The following is an 18,801-nucleotide window of genomic DNA, read 5'->3' as shown; positions in this document are numbered from 1 at the left end:
ACAGGGTGTGGAGTTTGACGTGACAATTGCTAATATCTGTGACATCATAAGATATAGCCGAGTTCTTTATCTCTTTTGTGAGCCGAGATTCCTTATGTGTATTTTTAAGTATTACGGGAAACGTTTCCTCCAGCGGTGCGCTCTTATCAGACTGGAAACACCACGGCGCACGCTGGAGGAACGCGTTAAACGCTGGATGATGATAATGATAAAAATGTGATGCTATACTGAGCTCAGATCAAAGGCATTCTATACAGTAGGCCGGTGGCTTGTGACCTCTGAGAGCGAAGCAAGTCTATTAATTGTCACCAATTGCATACTGGTTATGGCCAAAAAGTGACATTTTTCCCTTTTTCTATTAGTAGTAAAATCGTTCAGTAATTGACCTGAAAAAAGCAAAGATTTGGGGAAAAATTAACCTAATGTGGTGCAGCAGAAATATGTCTTTTCTGTCTTTTTATCCTGTCTGGTGTATCTAGATTTGTGTGTGGATGAACCTGTAGATGTGCAGAGGATTTATGTGTCTGTATATTACATTTAATATCACTTCTTGCCCATCAGTCAGGATGGCGAGGTAGGTGGGAGGGTGGGAGGGTGTGAGGATCGGCGTGGGGGCGAGGGTAAGACAAACGATTCTTATTTTTGCTCACAGTATGATGTAACATGATGTCTCGACACATATTTATGCAATAGATCCAGTTAACTATGCATCTATCTGTGAATACAGTAGTGGTCATTAGGCTGTGACTTGTACATGCATACAAACAGAGAGAGAGAGAGAAAAGAGAGAAAGACGGATGTAAACAGCTTTTCAAAGACTGGACTTTGATGTCCATGTATCTCAAGTGTCGACTTTTCATCAGCTCAGTGTCGGTGATGCATTTTTGAAACGTCCCTGTGGGTTTGATATCATTTTATTTAGCCTAAGAAGAAGATGAAGAAGCAGCATTTCAGATTAATCTGTAATTTTCTTGATAAAATCAATGACTAGTTTTGTCTATTACATGCATGAAAATGGTTTGTTCTGTCCGGCCAACTGTCCAAAACCCAATAATAATCCATTTACAAGAATGAAAAATCAGCAGATCCTCACATTAGAAAAGCTGAAACCAGTGATTTTTAGCCATTTTTGTTTGGGGGAAAAAAAGCATGTAAATGATGAATAAGGGAGTAAATCATCTAAACTCAAGAGCAGGGTAGCCTAGACTTTTTCCCTGAAAAGAAAAATGACCGACTTCCTGCACACTCTGCCCACCATGCTCGGATTATGAAAAATAATCAGTACGCATCCTTATTTTTTAAAGAAACAGCATAAACATCATTATATATTTTTTTAATTGACTTGTTTTTTGCTCAAAGCATCTGGTGGGTTAAACTGAACCTTATGACGGGCCAATTCTGGCCCCTGGTCCCAACTTTGTGCAGCTCTGCTCTACAGCATTTAATCCTTTTTTTCTTTTTTTTCGAAAAAAGAAATCACCAGATTTGGACGTACACGGTTTCTTCTTGATGTGACTCACTGTAACACTGGCTTCACTATCCATGACATCATCTGTATGAATGATTGAGCTTGTTATTGTATCCTCTGCTGATCTGAGACTGAAGCAGCGAGAAAATGTTTTTCTAAGAGAACTAATTGTTAAACGCCATCAGGGCCTCGGTTGTCTCGTCTCACACGTTTGCAGCGAGTTGTTCATGTTAAAAAAAAAAGAAAAAAAGAATATCGAGTGAGCTGCCTGTGATCACAAGAATTACATATGTTATCCTGCTTTGAGGATCACTTTCTTCGACACTAAACATGCTTTTGATTTGCCGAGAAGGAGGAAGTGAAGTGGAAAAGGTGGTGGGAGTGAGAGAAAGAAAAAAGACTCGCAATGCCAAAATCAAAGATTAGACCCACTCATATGGAGCTGTGCATACGCTGTACTGTATGTGCTCTGCTTATCAACACACACGCAGTTACAGTGTGGCGGTGTGTGTGTGTGTGTGTGCTGTTCTTCTGCAGTTGTAGTAGTAGTTCAGCCAAATGGGGAACATGAAACCAGAGCAAGGAGCCAGGCCCTTCCACACACATGCACACACACACACACACACACACATGCGCACACACACACACACACTGGCCACACACACACTGCCAGCTCAGCCCTGGCACACTTCATCAGGGGATGTCCTGCATTCACACTGCCAGCTCTCTCTCTCACACACACACACACACATACACACACTCTTTCATGTTTATTCGTGACACACACACACAAACCTAGGCATGAAGTATTAACAGGTACGTACAAAGAGAGGCACTTACAAATGGACACATGTATATCCAGTGTAATGTGAATATACTGTATATGTGTGTGTGTATGTGTGTGTGTGTGTGTGGTATATGTGTGTAGAGCCAGTCTGTAATCCAGTGGCCTATATAAATAAGCTTTGTAGTGTATAAACAGTTTTATGAACAGGCCTTCAACTGCCTTCAACATAATAAGAGAGCTGAGTTACATGTGCACCCCCTGAGCAGACCGAGCGCGTGTGTCTCTGTGCGAGTGAGTGCACAGGAATAAACACACGCACACACACACAAACACACACAGAGCGAGCAGCGAGGGAGCCAAAAACAGCAGCTTTCCCTCTCGCCGCGAAGGAGTAGACGTAGCGTGGATGTCGAATCGCTCGCATAAACACGACGAGCCAGATCAATAAACAATCCTTCATCAAGGGGAGCGTACAGTAGTCCGCTTGACGTCACACTGACACACTGTCACTGCTACAAAACGGGGAAATAACACTGGTCTTTTTAATGTCTTATTGTTCTCTGTGATTGTCATTGTCTCAGAATGGTTTACCAACCACGGTAATCTGGGAGATCTTTTGTTTTCTACAGATCTGCCTCCATCTTTGGTCATCGTCGCTGCGGTGTGTCTGCGCTGCCTTTCCCAGGGATCAACTGTCAATCACAGTGTGTGGGCAACATGACGTCTTTCTCTTGGATTTTTTTTTTTACCCTTTGATGTTGATGTTGTTGTTGTCTGTTCAGCTGTGGTGGCGGTGATCGTGCCCTGCTCTTTTTATATCTATTCCAAACCCACCGCACATGTGAAATGCTTCACTTCCTGCGCAACCAGGCGATTTGTCTGAGGAAAAGGCAGCAGCTACCGTTGTAAAAATCTCTCACTGTTAAACGACAGCAGTTTGCGTGTTATTGCTACGCTGATGAATCTAATTTGTGCTGTAAAAAAAAGCTGGTGTTCGACACAACTTGCTGTAGTTATGCTGTGGCCTGTGCAGCATCCATCTTCAGACAACTAATACAATAATGCGAGAGTCTATTGCTCACAACAGGGAAACTCTCTTTTCTCAAAATTCACATTCAGCGCAGTAGGAGAACACTGTCCTGCTCAAAGGCACTTAACCCAGTGTCATTTAATGGGGCCATATGTAAGAATTTCAGTTGGAAAAAAAAATGTTTTTAATTAATCAAGAAAATTAACAAGAATTTTCCACACAATGTGAACAAACAACTGTTTTGACAACATGGTGTCTATGTATGGTGTTGTAGAGATATCTACTGAAGTTAGCATGTTAGCCCCGGCCCGTCCCGGTCCAAGACTTTGCTATCAAACCACCTATATAAACCATTTGTTAAGCATTTGTTTCTCATGAAGTTGCTACTGATGTTTATAATGCTTTGTAAATGGTTAATGAATTATTTTTTTTTAAAGCATTTCATTGTTCAACAGTGAAATAACCATTAATTGAAGTTTAATTGACAATAAATGTACAATTTAACAGTGATGGTTATTGTGTTACCCAGTTTACTTGTTTACTTGGTCTTGGTTAGGACTCCTCAGCCTGAGAGAACAGCTGCATAATGTCCTCTGTGTCTTTGTCAAGTCTGAGAAAATAAAACCTGGTGATGTCATCATGATGTCATCAGGGTTGTCTCAGCGTGGGCACGGAGACCACAAATTTATAACAGAAAGCCTGCGGTACAAGCTGGAGCTATAGAGTTTTGAAAGACGTAGGTGTTTACAAGGAAGAGAATGTTTTGAAAATAAGCATACATTGCATTGTGGGAAATGTAGGATCCAGCATTTTTGGAGCTTGGCCCATACTCGTCACTAAAAGTCAGGATATCTCAGCCTCAAATGCTTAAAAATGACCATCCTTTTTTTTAATCTCTCTTATCTTGTTATCGGTAAGTGCAATATTAAATTGCTGGAGTGCCCCTTTAAATAAAGAGCCTGGACAAAAGCAGACTGGATTTAGTTCAGCAATTCATTGCCACTGCACTAATACTATCTTATGTAACAAAATATGGGTGTGTGTATGTGAATGTGTGTACCAGACAGGATGAATGACAAATCGACAGGCTCACCGGTGTGGACTTTCCCAGCACAGGCCGGAGAAAAGCAACTTTAAATTCATGTGAAGTGCTTGGTTTTCTATTTTAAGTATCACAAAGCACTTCTTTCCGTTGCTTTTTTTTTTCTTTTTTTTATCACTGCATCCAAAATGTGTCAGCAGTGAATTCCAAGTTTTTTGGTTCCGTCTGGATTGCAGACACACTTTGCAAACACACACCCACACATTTAGAGCAAGACAATAATCAACAGTTCAGTCAATATGCAGTTTATAGAGCGTTTTTTTCTTCTTCTTCTTTGTGCTGAATACAAAACACAATACAGCCTTTTGGCCTTGGTCACAGATTAGTAGTGTTCCTAGTAAGGCTGGGCAATAAGAGAATATCACATAGTTATGGTGACATGTGACTATATATATTGTCCTGGATATCACTGCATGGCTATTTGACATGAGAGTTGTCTTTTCCTGGTTTTATGATATTATATTTTCTCCCCAGCCTGAGAATTTGAAGGTGATTTCAGAATACCTAAATAAATATATCAATATTACTTTAAGGCCACACTGTCCAGCCCTAGTTTCCAGCTTTTTCCGGTGGCCCGAAGTGTATGTCAGCCCACGACTGATGTCTCGTGCACACCCCAACATGTTTACATTCAGTAAGCTCATTCAAAACGCCGACACAGTAAGATTCTCGCTGCACTGGGAGAGAAAACGCTCGAGTTCAAACGCCGCACTTGAGTCCACTAAATAAAATCTTATGTTGAGAAAGAAAGAGAGAACAACAATAGATTAGTGATGGCAGCCAGTGTGTGAAATCTCTTTGTAGGCTCGCCGGGCTGAGCTACAGCATGACACACACTCTCTCTCACACACACACACACACACCAAACATACTGTAATTGATTCAGTATCAATTGGCTGTCCCGGATTTGCATTGACTGCTAATGTTGGAGGGAGAGAGACGGACGCATGAGCCAAAAGAGAAAATGAAAAAAAAAAAAAAAAGAGAGAAGAAGAGGATGCAGAGAATAGACATGAGATAGAGAGAGATCTGACACAGAGCCAGACAATGAATGGGTGTTAAAAATGCACTAATGTGTATTGAGGTGGGTAGCATTAGCCAGTGATGATAAGCTAATTGCTAATCACTAGATCATAGACTAACAATACTCATGTTACGAGGCTTCAAGCCAGGATGACTCTTCAGTGTGCTCGGCAAATAAGAACGACTGGAAACCGGGTGAAAAATATCAGCGTGTCTGATAAATTAGTGTCTAGGAATTTTGGGATTTGTCATCATGTCCAAGTATTGATGTACATCTCCGTTAATGAGCTAATATTAGCGTGCTAATACAGCTTATCAGCCAATATTGCTCAATAAAATCAGTGGTCAATAAGGAGGAATAATTATTTGCACTGGCCACATATCAATTTCAGCTCATTAACACACATATTAGGAGTGATTTCCCATAGAGGAGAGGATTAAATTCTTGATGCTAATTATGAGAAATCACTTGGCAAACTGGACAGCAGAAATTGTATTTACTGTCGAAATAATCCACAAAGAATTCATTCTAAATTTCAATTTTCAGGCCAGGATTTTTTTTTTTTTTTTTTTTTTTCAATCATAACCACTTTTGGGTAAAAGGGAAAAAAAACAGAGAGAGAGAGAGAGAGAGAGAGAGAGAGAGAGAGAGATGGCCATTCACACACATCAACGTACACACACACACACACACATGCAAGCCCCTCTCTTTTGAGACATTAGCGATGCTGTTTCTGAATGAGGGGCGCCTCAGGGATTATAATCAGAATTTTCATCTCAGTCAGGGATTAATAGAATAAATGGGCAAGAGAGAGAGAGCACTAACCATGTGTGTGTGTGTGTGTGTGTAGGTCTGTGTGTGTGGTGTGGGTGGGCGGGTATGCTGCCTTTTTGCATCGCTGATCGGCATTTTTCCTGTACAGTGCTCTCTCGCTCACACACACACACACACACACACAGGTAATGCTTCGGTCGGAGCTGTTTGATATGTAAATAGCAGGGTTCCGGCACAAGTCCGACGCTTTGTGTTCCTCTGAGCCTCGCAGCAGCCAGAGGAGCTCTGTAGCACTCTGACCATGGACGCATATACACATTTTACAACAAGCAGCCATACAACCTTCACATTATATAGGCAGATGCATGCAGGAAAATAAGCGACATATGCAAAGATTAAAGAGAGCGAGGGCGCCGAAAAATGTTGCCTGGATTTCTCAAAGAAGTCAAAATAAGATATGATTCCAATTCTCATTAGAGCGGTAAAACCCCTAAAAGACAACATGACAAATTGGAAATGAAAATCCCTGAAGATTGAGTTGAAGTGTATAAAATGATGCCTTTACCAAATATATAATTAATGTTTTGTCATTTTGATGCCTTATTGGCTGAGCAGAGGCCTCACATACTGTAAGGAAAACCTCCGAGACACACTGGAACACCCAGCCAGCATTTACAAATAAGAAACACACACGCATTCCTCCCTCGCCTCCTTTTTTTGTCATTAGGAATGCTTCTGGACGGCTATCATTGCGGTTGAAATTCCAGCAGATTTTTCTCTTTTTTTTTCTGCCTTTCACATATTTACTTCACCGTGACAGTTTGGGGTCAATTAGGATGAAAGCTGGGGTCGGGGAGGAAAACGCTGGCTTTAATTATCAGCTATCAGAATGGATGTGTTGCCTTGATTCAGCCTGCGAGGTGGTGTTTGTGCTGGTGAGTGTCCAGGAGCTCCAAAAAAAAAAGCATCCATTAAAAAAAAAGATACATGTAAATAAACTGATGAATTCCTTGTTGCGGATTTTTAAGAGCTGGGTTTTTCCTCCTCGATTTAAAACATTTAATAATGCTCGCTTGGTCTGTCTACTGCTCAGCTTGACGTCAACATCAGACAAGATATATAACGCTGCTGTCCTGTTTTCTCCTCCTGTCTGAGTGTACAGCTGTTCCTACCAAGACGTTCCCACACACAACGCTATTGAAGCAACCAGACGCCTGTATTATGATGTAAATCGCTCTAATAACCCAGTTTAGCTGGTGAGTGTCTGCGAGAGTGCGTGTGTGTGTGTGTGTGTGTGTGGGAGTGGGTGTTGAAATGTATAGTCTCTGAGGAGACGCAAGCAGCTTTAGCAAAAAAAGAAACTCCTTCCAGCTGACATACAGTAGATAGATTTGTCTTGGGCCAGCAAAGGTCAAAGGTCAAATGCATCTTCGACGACAATTTTACTCGTCTCCACTTCCTGCAACTGTAAAAATTGTGGGATCGACAACGCGAAACGACAAGCAGCGCCTTTTAAAGGCTTCTCGTGCTTCTTTCCTCAAAAACACAACCCAAAATAGGAAAACAAACTGTAACATTTAGGATTCCTGAGCCGCGTTCAACCAGCAAAGTGATAAAGTGTATATTTTGCTAGTGTGTTTCCGCTGCTCTATTTCATCTTCACCCCCTTTTTTCCCTCCCTCTCTCCCTCTCTGTCTCTCTGCAACGGCTAATTTAGTACAGGCAGCCCGCCACTAAAAACTACTGCTAATTAAAATGCACGGGGAAGATAAAAAATGGCGCTGCAACAAATAATTAGTGGTGTTAAGACACTTTAAATAAACGACTTTCCCTCTAAGAGCAAAACTAAAACTGGCTTCTCCCTTCTCTCCACTCGCCTCTCATTTGATTCTCGTACTGGGAAAGAAGATGGAAGGGGAAAAAAGAGATATAAAACTGGAGGAAAATTGAGTGTTTTACCTATGAAGTTTGGTATGGAGGTAAACTCAGAGAGGATAAAGAGTGAAAGAGAGCCGGGCTGCATTTAGTCGGGTAAGATGTGGCAGTGGAAGGGGGGAAACCACACCGAGAGCAGGACACATCTGCTAGGGCCACATGAGAGTGAGGCGCACACACACACACACACACACACTATGAAAGAACACACATTACGCGCACCCAATCCCAGAAAGAGGCTGCAGTTACTCCCCAGACTGAAAGTCACACACACAAACACACACACACACACACACACACACACACACACACACACACAGTTTTCCCGGCATCGACTTCAACCACTGATCCTCCTCACACACGTTGTCTCACAAGTGTACTCGCACACTGACCAGTGGTAACACAAAGTCAAGGTCACACATGTCTCTTTGCCACTGGCCTGTGGGATTTGGGCATCATGGCCGAAGTGGGTATACTGGGAAAACACACACACACACACTCACACACATTTTCTGCATTGAATTCAGCGGATCAGTGGAAGGACAATTGGTCAGACCTGGGTTGATGATTAGATCCGTTCCATTGTCTTACACACTCTCTTTTACACGCACACACGAACATGCACACTGCCCTTTACACTAGTCAGTAAGGACAGAAGACTACTCACACACACACACACACACAGAAGGAGAAAGCCATCCTAAATCAAACCAGTGTGTGTGCCTTTGTGCCAGCCGCAGAAGACAACAGAGGCGTATTCTCTCGGGTTTCCTCCCCACCTGTGACGTCCCTCTGTTGTTGTTTGTCTGACAACAGCCAAGCCACCCCCCCAAAACAAGTCTCAGCCAATCAGATTTCTTGCCTTAAGAAGGATTGGCATGTGTGTGTGTGTGTGTGTGTGTGTCCCCTAAAATTCTTGTGCTCAGACTACTACAGCCCCCACAAGGTTTGGATGGAGATCATCGGCAACATGTAGGCTAGACTGTAGACGACACTGGCTTGTCGTAGTAGAACACACACACACATTGTGTTGACGGGATTGAAACAAGATCTGCTGCTGCAGAAAACACCCACAAAATAACCCCATCTAGGGCAACCCACACACACACACACACACACTGACAATGTGCCAATAAGTAAAGTAGAATCTGGAAAGCTACTTGCAAACTGGAGAAGATGTTTTATCCGTCGATGAATAATGTTTCAGAAATTGTTTAGAGGGAAGAGAACTTACTATTTTTAATATTCTGTAAGATTTGACCTCCTTGTTCACACTAAAGCTGATATATAGGCATAATCACATCCTCTACAGAGACGATCTGGCAGTCACTGCCTCAGCAAGCTGCTGCTTCTCTCTTAACTTGAGTACTACTGCAACTGTGGTCAAATCCAGACAAAGGTGGTGTGTGTTGTTTGGTGTGGAAGCAGGTCTGGTTACCTGGGAGGGGCTCCTGTTTGGGGCAAATCCCCCGGGGCGACGAGAACCTGTCATCGTCGTCATCTGCCAGCGTGGCCTGGACGCCCACTTCCACGGGCCTCCGGCTTCGCAGGGAGCCCAGTGCAGGCGACGGGGTGAGGGCCAGGCCGGGGGAGGGCGAGGGGGGCTTGTCCAGCCCACGGCCCACGGCCAGGCAGGGCGGCCCGTGGCATCGCTTTCTCTTGTGCTCTATGAAGAGCAGGATGTCCGCCAGGGGGAAGGTGGCCTGGCACTGGCCGCAGGTCAGCAGGTCCTGCTCCAGAGAGGGGTGAGCGTCATGACCCAGCCGGGCCAGCCGGCCCACGGTCGAGCCCGGGTGGTGCCCGTTGAGGCTGCCGCTTTCCTCCGAGTGCTCCGAGCAGCGCTCCGACAGCTCCTCCGACGAGACGATGGCCGTGGAGAGGGGCTCGGCTGCTGGCGGAGGCAGAGGGGGAACAAGCACAGAGGAAGAAGGAGAAGAAGAGGGGGGTGGGAGGAAAGTGAGCAAAAAAAGAGGAAATTAGAAGGTGGCAAAAAAAATAGCAACAACCATATGTTTATGTTTCTCTTTTTCTCTCCTGTAATTGAAACCTATTGATACAACTGTTTGTGGGAAGAGATGACAAGAGCAGAGTGCACTCATTCTGTCACATAGAGGATCAGAGTTAAAGAGTCAGAGCTAAACACAAGCCTGGCATGTGGTGCACACAATAAGGGGGTGAGAAAATGTGCCTTGTAATGATAGAAATGCATGTAATGCAGGAAAAATGATTACAATGCAAGCTGATGTGGATCACACATCATAAGAGTAAATGGTGGGAAAGAATATCCTGAATAGCTGCAAAGCTCAAATCAGATTCCTCAAGGATAACAATTTCATAGCCAATGACAGGGGAAGCATGGAAAATGATGGTTAAACACAGCACTCACCAAAAAACTAAATATGTGGATGATTTTGACTTGCCTAACCTTGTTTGTACAGCTTTTGATCCTGTAATCAGCCGAAGGGAAAACTGTGACAGACATGTCCAGCACATGTGCCGGGGGAAGGAAAGGGAAGGCAGGCGGCACAGGGAGTGTGTGTCAGGGAGAGGAAAACTCTTCCCTCGGCCTCGATTACATGTGCCGGACTTATAGTTCTTAGATACCAGCCGCTTGTACAGCAGGAAATCACCCCAAAATGAGCCGTTCAGCCCGATTCCTCACCCCTCCGAGGCCGGATTAACTCCTGACTACTTTTTTAAGAAGCCTTTTGTGGAGCTCAGACCGTCCTGCAGTGCAGGGAGAAGAGTGTGAAGAGAGCGGCCCGCTGAATTAGAGGAGCGAAACGGGAGAACATAATTCACTGTCCCTCTTTTAAAGAAAATCTTCCAGTCCAAGGTGAAGAGTCTGACTCTGTGCTAGCCGCCTAATGCATGTTGACCTTCTTTACTCAGCCGCCAATTTCACATTTTAATGAACTTAAAACCACTGAGAGTCAAAAAATAGATTTTAATTTTCACTGTCTGGGTGATTGGTACAGATTTTGTCTGATAAAAAGGATAGGGTTCCTGTGCATGCATGTGTAAGAGAGTGCGCGTGGGAATGCACAAGTCTATGGGTGTGTGTGTGTGTGTGTGTGTGTGTGTGTGTGTGTGTGTGTGTGTGTGTGTGTGTGCGTGTGTGTGTGTGTGTGTGTGTGTGTGTGTGTGAAGGAGAGAGAGAGATAGGGTCTGAATGTGGACTACATGCCCTCAAGGAAATATCATTTGAACGCCACGATCCTAAGCGACATCTGTGCGCAAACTGGGACATGGAGATAACATGATAAATTCCCCGTTTGCACCAACAGCACCACTCACTACCCCCCTCTACCCTATCAACACCCCCCTCCTCCTCCTCCTCCTCCCTCTCCTCTTCCTCCTCCCCACCCTTCTCTCCTCTTTGATTTAACTTCAGGTCAACACAACGCCACGCAAGTTACACAACAGCTCCCGGGGGGGCATTAAATTCACGGGATAAAACAACAACAACAACGCAAAAAAAAAATCTAATGAAAGCTGCATAAGCCCCTCACCTCTTAAGTTGAACTCAAGAGTGGATATCCGGGGGTTTGAAAAAACATTTTGTTGGATTTAATGGAGCATGAGGAGGGAGGGTAAGAGACCTGAAATAGTTTTTTTTAAAACACAAAGCAGGTCTGTGCACAGAGTTCAATTTCAATAAAATAGAACAAATCACTTATTTGTGTCTATTTTTAAGGCAGTGGAACTGCAGCAAGAGGAGCAGAGAGGAGGACAGTGTGTCTCTACACTAGATTAATATATCAGAACATGCAAGACAATAAAATCACTTTTCCAAAAGGAGGAAAATTTCAACAAAAAAATGAAGATATAAATAAACTCCCAGCTAGAAATCTTTAAACTGAGCTGTAAGTTCCACCTGTGTGATAAATCTATTAAACAGAAACAACTAGAAAACTTCACAGTGGTAAGGGACTGGCTCTGTGCCCCCAAATTTGGAATCTATTTAAATGTTGGAGAAATATGGAAATTACTGATGGTGTAATTTAATCTGAAGGAGGAAATGCAGAGTTGTAACACTGAACAACAGAGTGTTGTTCGAATGTGCTACTTAAATTCACCCTGATCATGCCGTCACACCGCAAACACTGTGAAGGGAGCACGTGCTAAACAACCCAACGAAAATATAGAAATGTGAGAAATAAGAGAAAATGAGAAAACGAGCGATAAAAACGAGAAATAATCGGGGACGGGTTGGACGGTTTCTGTGCTCCTTTAGTGACAAATGTGAAAACTGAATAAAATGTGTGTATGCGGTGTTGGGGGGGGGGGGGGGGGGGGGGGGGGGGGGGGGTAAGAGGTCTGCAGGCATATCACAGTCTAGCTGCATATGCTGAGTGCAGCCCGCATGTATGTAAAAATGTGATGCACAAAAAAAAATGAGACACGAGGAGAAAAAGGTGATGTGATGAAGAGGAGCTGTGCGTTTGGGTGTGTGTGGGGGGGTCCTCCGTCCCCCCCTCCCTCCCCTGCGTCCCCCCCTCCCTCGCTCCCTCAACATGTCTTGTATACCTTCCCTTTATTCTAAAGAGATCGCCAAATAGTAGCCCGTGTAGATAGGGGTGGCGGTGAAACTGATCAGGTTTAAGTTCAGCGCTGGATTTTCTGATCGCGCTCTGCCTCCTAGCGACGGCACATGGCCATGGTGACTGCGCTGTCACCCAGCCGGGGCCACACACACACACACACACACACACACACCCATACACACATACACACACACTCCAAACCAAACACAAGCGACAGCCAGTCAACATACCGAAACATAATCAAGCACTTGTGCGTAAAGATGTCCAAATATCTTCTTGTTTTGTTTGCCGGACACTTTGAGAGCCGCTGAAAAGGCTGCGAGACGGCACACAACACAGTGTGGCACATGGTGCGGTGATAAACGCCACTTTTCTAATCGCCCCGCAGTTTTCCAAACACACTTATCTGCTCTCTCGTCACATATCAGACTTGTGCATCTAATAAAGTAAAAGAAATAAAGCTTTGGTGGTCAATAAACGCCGTGCGTAATTCTGCCGACTCAACTAAAAAATGTTGGAATCTTGTCGCTTTTCCTCACACGCTGCTGCTGCAACACACCAACGAGCTGATCTTTATGTCTTACCTTAACTGTACACGAAGCTCTAGAATATTGAATTGCATTATTTTATTTTTATTTTATTTATTTTTTCGTCGGTCCAAATTGAAAGGAAAAATAAGAAAAGCGACAGGAGCAGAAACGCTGCTGTCCTGTTGCTGTGTTTCTTGCCTGTAACTCTGAGCTGCAGCGGCTCTGCTGTGTGTTTTAGAAAGAAAGCTTCTCATCTAAACTAAACATCAATAAACAGCCTTTACATAAGAGGCATTAGGATTTTTTGAAGGTGGGTAAAAATAAATCGATTTGTGTTGTCTCTGCTGCCGAGCTGCTGACAGAGGGAGGCAGTTGTAAACAGTCGGACACGAGATTTTTCCCCCCTCGATCCAAAAATCCACCTCCAAGTTTTTTTTTTCCTGAAAATAATCCAAAAATAGAACGAGAGAGAGCAGATGAGAAACCTGCCCGCAGAGCTTATCACACAGCGATATTCCGGCGGGTTGATTTCTCCACGAAGCTCCGCGGAGAGGACGCGCTCTGCTACCGGGGAGCCCTGCGCGTTTCCACTGACCGGAGCGACCGTGAGGGCACCGGAGCCACAGCGAGTGCATTTACCAGCCTATGAATGCACATTCTCACCGTGTAACAGAGAAGCAGTAACGGCTGTAAATCGACACACAAAACTTTTTCTCTCTGTCGGGCTTTTGGGATCTCCGAGCGGCTTTTACGCACGGAGGTGTCGCACTTTTTCTCCACGCTGTTAAGTCCAGTTGACCGCGGGTCCGAGCGGTGCGTCTGGTGTCCACAGGCTCCTGATCTGCTGCCTTTCCCCCACCTTTGCTGAACGCTTTGAAAGGGAGCCAGAAGTGACATTTTTTCTTTCTTTTTTCATCTTTACTTACGCGAAAAATCCCGTTTGCTTAAGTGCTGGGGTTTGCCTTGCTTGCGGCGAGACATGGTGGCTGGAGGCGGCGGCGTTCAGCGCGGATCACATCGGGGAGAGCCGGGGTTAGAGAGGAGACTCCGGTGGGGCAAAAAATATCTTCATCCAACGCCTTTGACATCCACAAGAGAAAAAAAAAATAAAATAAATTAGAAATAATACAAAGATGGCGCGGAGGCGAAGATGGATCGCGGGATCGCCGTCATGGCTTTTTTGAGAAAGGAGAGCAGAGAAAAAAGAGAGAGAGAGTGAGAGAGAGGTAGATGGAGAGAGAGAGAAGGGGAGAGAGATGGAAAAAATGGCAAAAGCCCCCCCTCCCCCCCACCACCCCTCCCCTCAACCCCCCCCTCTCCCCCCCCCCTCTGAGCTGTGCAAGTTCAAGTGCACGGACGTGACGTTCCCGGCGAACTTGAACGTCAGGCGATGGACGGACACCCGACATACAAAAACATGGGCAGGGCCGAGGCACCCGAGTGGGAGTGGGAGTGGGAGGAGGGACGGACGGGACGCGCAATAACAACACCAATGGACGGTCATTAGAGGGAGAGGGGGGGGTGGGGGGCGGAGGAGGGGAGAGGAGAGGAGCGGAGGGAGGGAGGAGGGAGGGAGGGGGGGCTGGACATGAGAAATAGACCCAGTGGAAGCCAATGGACACAGAGATCAGGGGGGCCGGACTAGAGGCACTTGGAGGGAGGGGAGGGAGGAGTGTGTGTGTGTGTGTGCTTGTGTGTGTGTATGCGCGCGCGCGCGAGTGAGAGAGAGAGAGGCAGAGATGTCTAATGAAAGCAATATGCAGAGAGAAAGAGAGAGAGAGAGAGAGGTGGACGCAAAACAGGGCAAGGGAAGCCGCGGACAGGAGCTCACTGGAGGGGGCGGATATAATACTGCTGCATATACTACTGAGCGGAGGAGTGTGTGAGCGTGTGTGTGTGTGAGAGAGAGAGAGAGAGAGAGAGAGAGGGAGAGAGAGAGAGAGAGAGAGTGTGTGTGTGTGTGTGTGTGTGTGTGTGTGTGTGTGTGTGTGTGTGTGTGTGTGTGTGTGTGTGTGTGAACAAAGTCTGTCGCATTCGGTGGCCACTGTTTCGGTGAGGAAAAAAAGCGCTCAGTGCCGGCCGCAAGTTCACCTGGACGCGCGCGTGCTCGTGTTTATCTCCGTGTCCCTAACGCGCGTGCACGCGAAGGCTACAGAGAGAGAGAGAGACGCGCGTGTCGAAATGACACGACGAGCGCAGAAAACTCTCCGGTCGCAGCGAACAGGACGAACAGGTTGAACTGCCAACAGATACACAGACACAGGCTATAACCTGGGTGGCTTCACATATGCTTTTACATACACAGAGCGGTCTGTGGTGCTCTGCTTCCAGGTGATAATCACATCCCGGCCCCGTAAAACAAAGAATGATTTCTGGTATTGTGTGGGTTCATATTAGACATGTCATTTTTTATTAATAAAAAAAAAGAAGAAGAAGAAGTATAAAGACAGTTTCCTATCAAAGCATTTATATGTTATGACCATGATATAGTCTATACCACACAGTCGCGTACATTTATTCCCTATTATTAATGATAACTTACGCTCATACCAGAAAAGGGCTAGGAATGTGCTCTTAAACCTTTAAACATCTCACATTTACACCAAACTCCATTCAAAAAAATAGCGATTTTTACTTCAACCTAAAGAAAAAGTTTTATTTGTTGATCATTTTCATTTCATTCTAAGAAACTAGAGAAATTCATATCAGATTGAAATGTCCGGGTCACTTAAACATGAGTGTTGGTGCCATAAATCAAAATTCACCCATTTTTACTGTGGATGAGGCGAACTGTCTGTACCATTGAAGATGTACAGTATGGGGTCTGTAGTGAGAGGGGGGCAGCTCAGAAGGGGCACTATAGGGTCCAGTGCCCCCTCTGCCTGTTTGTCTCTATCTGTCTGCGTGTAATCCACACTGCAGCCCCGCGCAGACCGTGGGAGTGCGAGCGGGCACATAAGCGCCCCGTGTAATAACTTTCAGATGTGCCTCAGGTTCGAGCTGCATACGGTACAGGGGAGGGTGTGTTGGTGGAGCTGTTGGTGGGGGGAGTGTGGAGAGGAGGAGAAGGAGGAGGAAGAAGAAGAAGAAGAGGAGGGGGAAGAGATTGTAAATACTCTTGTAATAAAGGGGGTTTGGTAATATAAGACGCGGGGCTTAAAACGGCGAAGGCGCCGCGCATCTCGACGCGATGCGGGCTTTGGAAGACAGATACCAAGCGGGGGAGACACGGCGCAAAAATGAGAAGAAGTGAGCCCGATGTTGTTTGGACGCAATGGGAGAGAAGGAATGGATGGTACGGGAGGAGAAGACGGAGAGATTCGCTCTGAGAGCGGCTGCAGCAGAAGCAGAAGAAGCGGCGGCGGTGTCTCCGGAGAAGAAGCCCGGAGCGGGAGCAGCAGCAGCGGCGGCGGCGGCAGCGGCGACTCTAGTGGTGCTTCGGAGACCTGGAGCTACGCGCACTGACCGAAGAGGACGCGCACTTAATACCGAGGGGGTGGGGGTGGTGGAGGGAGGCAAGACAGAAAGAGGAGGAGGAGGAGGAGGAGGGAGGAGGTGATGGGAGAGAGACAGAGAGAAAGACAAGGAGAGAGAGAGAGAAGCCGGAGGAGAGGAGGAGGAGGAGGAGGAGGAGGTTCAACGTCAAGGGGGAAAAATGCATGACCAGTGAGTGAAATATTTTGCAGGTTGCAACTCGCTGCATGGCTTATTAGACGGACCGGTGTGTGGTGTGTGAGTGTGTGTGTGCGCGCGCGTGCATGGCGATTATCCCGCACGGGGTGATTATCCCGATTGTGGCCGTGCGTCTGAGTTCAGGCAGGTTTAAAGCGCGCAGAGGAGATTTTCTGATTGAATTATAATAACAATATCATGTTAAACAAAAAAAAGTGTGAGATCTAAAGGAGAAGACATGAACTGGTTCACTTTAATACTTCATTCATTCGATCTATATTTAATCATAAAGCCAGTTTAGGGTGATAAAGCTGACAGATTTGTGGATTATTTCTCCTAATCTGTAGATTTTTGTATCTATAATTATAGTTTTATTATCATCCCTCTTCATTCTTCTATTTAAAGAATCTATTCAAGGTATAGGGTGTGAGATTACAGAGAGGAATACACGTTTTAAAACTGAATTACTGCGATATTGCTGGCTACCAGCGCTCGGTCTTGAGTTTGGAGAATCGATTTAAAATGTGATCTGTATTGTTCAGCATCAAGATGGATCAAAAAGGCACAGACAGCGAACGTTGCGTGGAAGTTCAGAAGAGGTTTTGCTATATTTCTTTTCCGTGTTTTGCCTCATTTGGCCACTTTTGAGATTGAAGAGGCAGTATTAGATTCAGTTTGATTTCAAAACACTTTCGTCAGGTGGATGTAAACCCCTCAACCTGGACACTTAATTTCACGAAAAACTCAATGCTCTGTCAGTGATGGAGAGGCTACACTCCTTCAAAAAAAACGCCCCCCTCGCATCCATGTGCCCTGATAAGGATTAGAGACGCGTTAATGATGCCAAAAAACGGAACCATAACGCGCAGAGTGTGAAGAGAAAAGCTACAGTTTCATAGCTGTTCCTTTGAAAGATGATTCCTCAAATTAAAGAGCGTAATTGAGGATAAACGGAAGGATTTTAGCTCTCTTTCCCGGGCATCGAGTGTCCTTGGTGGCCTTTTGCTGTCTGGATGGCGACAGGCGGCCATCGTACCCGCTAAACCTGATCCTGTAACACGAGAAGCCTTTACAGGCTGGGTGAGACGGCGGAGTGTTCGGAGTTTAAAAAAAAACACGCAGGATGGAGCGTAGACTTCATATCTAGTGTTTGTTATCAGGCTTTTATGACTAATCAGCTATTGGCAGCATGTTAAAGTGGCTTAATTTCAATCCTTGCGTACTTTGGCACCAAAACTTCCTCTACACCCGCAGGAACCTTTACGCACAAAGTGGAGCAACAACTGATGCCTCTCCACACACAACGTGTGAGAATCCGGGCCCCGCAGCTCATCTATCAGGCAAAACTTGTCCTCCTGATTTTAATGGAGCCCGTGCTATCCCCAATTGGTGCCCACCCTTAAAGGGGCCCTCGTTTCACACCCCCCACACACACATCCGAGAGCACTAACCTTGACCTCTCCCTACACCCCGCTCCATCTGTTGGCAACAAAGAGTGTTTTTCCTTTTTCTCTTCCTCCCATCTCCTCCTCTCCCTCCTCCTCCTCTGACTTTACACACACACACACACACACCAAGTCAAGGCGGGACATTGATCAAAGCCCGCAGAGCTGCTCGGACTGAGGCAGCGCGCGGGGGAATCTCTATATGTAAATGGAAGCGCGTCGCCGGTTCCGTCATACATCAGTCAGGCTGCATGCTTAATGCCGTGGAGGTGCGGCGGCACTCTGCAGGGAGGGCCCTGCTGCATGTTTGTGTGCGTGTGCGCGCGCATGGGTATATCTCACATTTAATCTTTTATTTCTTCATTTAAAAAACAGACTGAAGATTATAACCTGGAGTTAATGTGGAAGCCGCAGGCCGCATCCAGGTGTGTGTTCAGATAAAAGTGATACAGCAGTGTATTCCCCGCGCCATATGTAGGCCACACTG

The 18,801-nt window shown here is 45.5% G+C and overlaps 1 protein-coding gene across 3 annotated transcripts in view; it reads right to left on the bottom strand.

The window, feature by feature from the left end:
• Positions 1 to 14,178, bottom strand: part of LOC141009582 (B-cell lymphoma/leukemia 11A-like) — a 51,300-nt gene extending 37,122 nt beyond the window's left edge. Inside the window, exons 1-3 of one of the 3 annotated variants that reach the window (XM_073482249.1) lie at positions 14,124 to 14,178; positions 9,986 to 10,008; positions 9,559 to 9,940 (exon numbers count right to left, since the gene is read on the bottom strand). In XM_073482249.1, the coding sequence (XP_073338350.1) occupies positions 9,559 to 9,940; positions 9,986 to 10,008; positions 14,124 to 14,178 (460 nt within the window). Of the gene's footprint in view, positions 1 to 9,558; positions 10,012 to 14,123 lie in introns of all 3 variants that reach the window. The other 2 variants (XM_073482247.1, XM_073482248.1) reach the window with 2 other exon arrangements.
• Positions 14,179 to 18,801: the final 4,623 nt, after the last annotated feature.

This window comes from Pagrus major, chromosome 15 (assembly GCF_040436345.1).
Source record: "Pagrus major chromosome 15, Pma_NU_1.0".
In the NCBI taxonomy this organism is placed as follows: Eukaryota; Metazoa; Chordata; class Actinopteri; order Spariformes; family Sparidae; genus Pagrus; species Pagrus major.
This window is presented reverse-complemented; position numbering and strand designations above follow the sequence as displayed.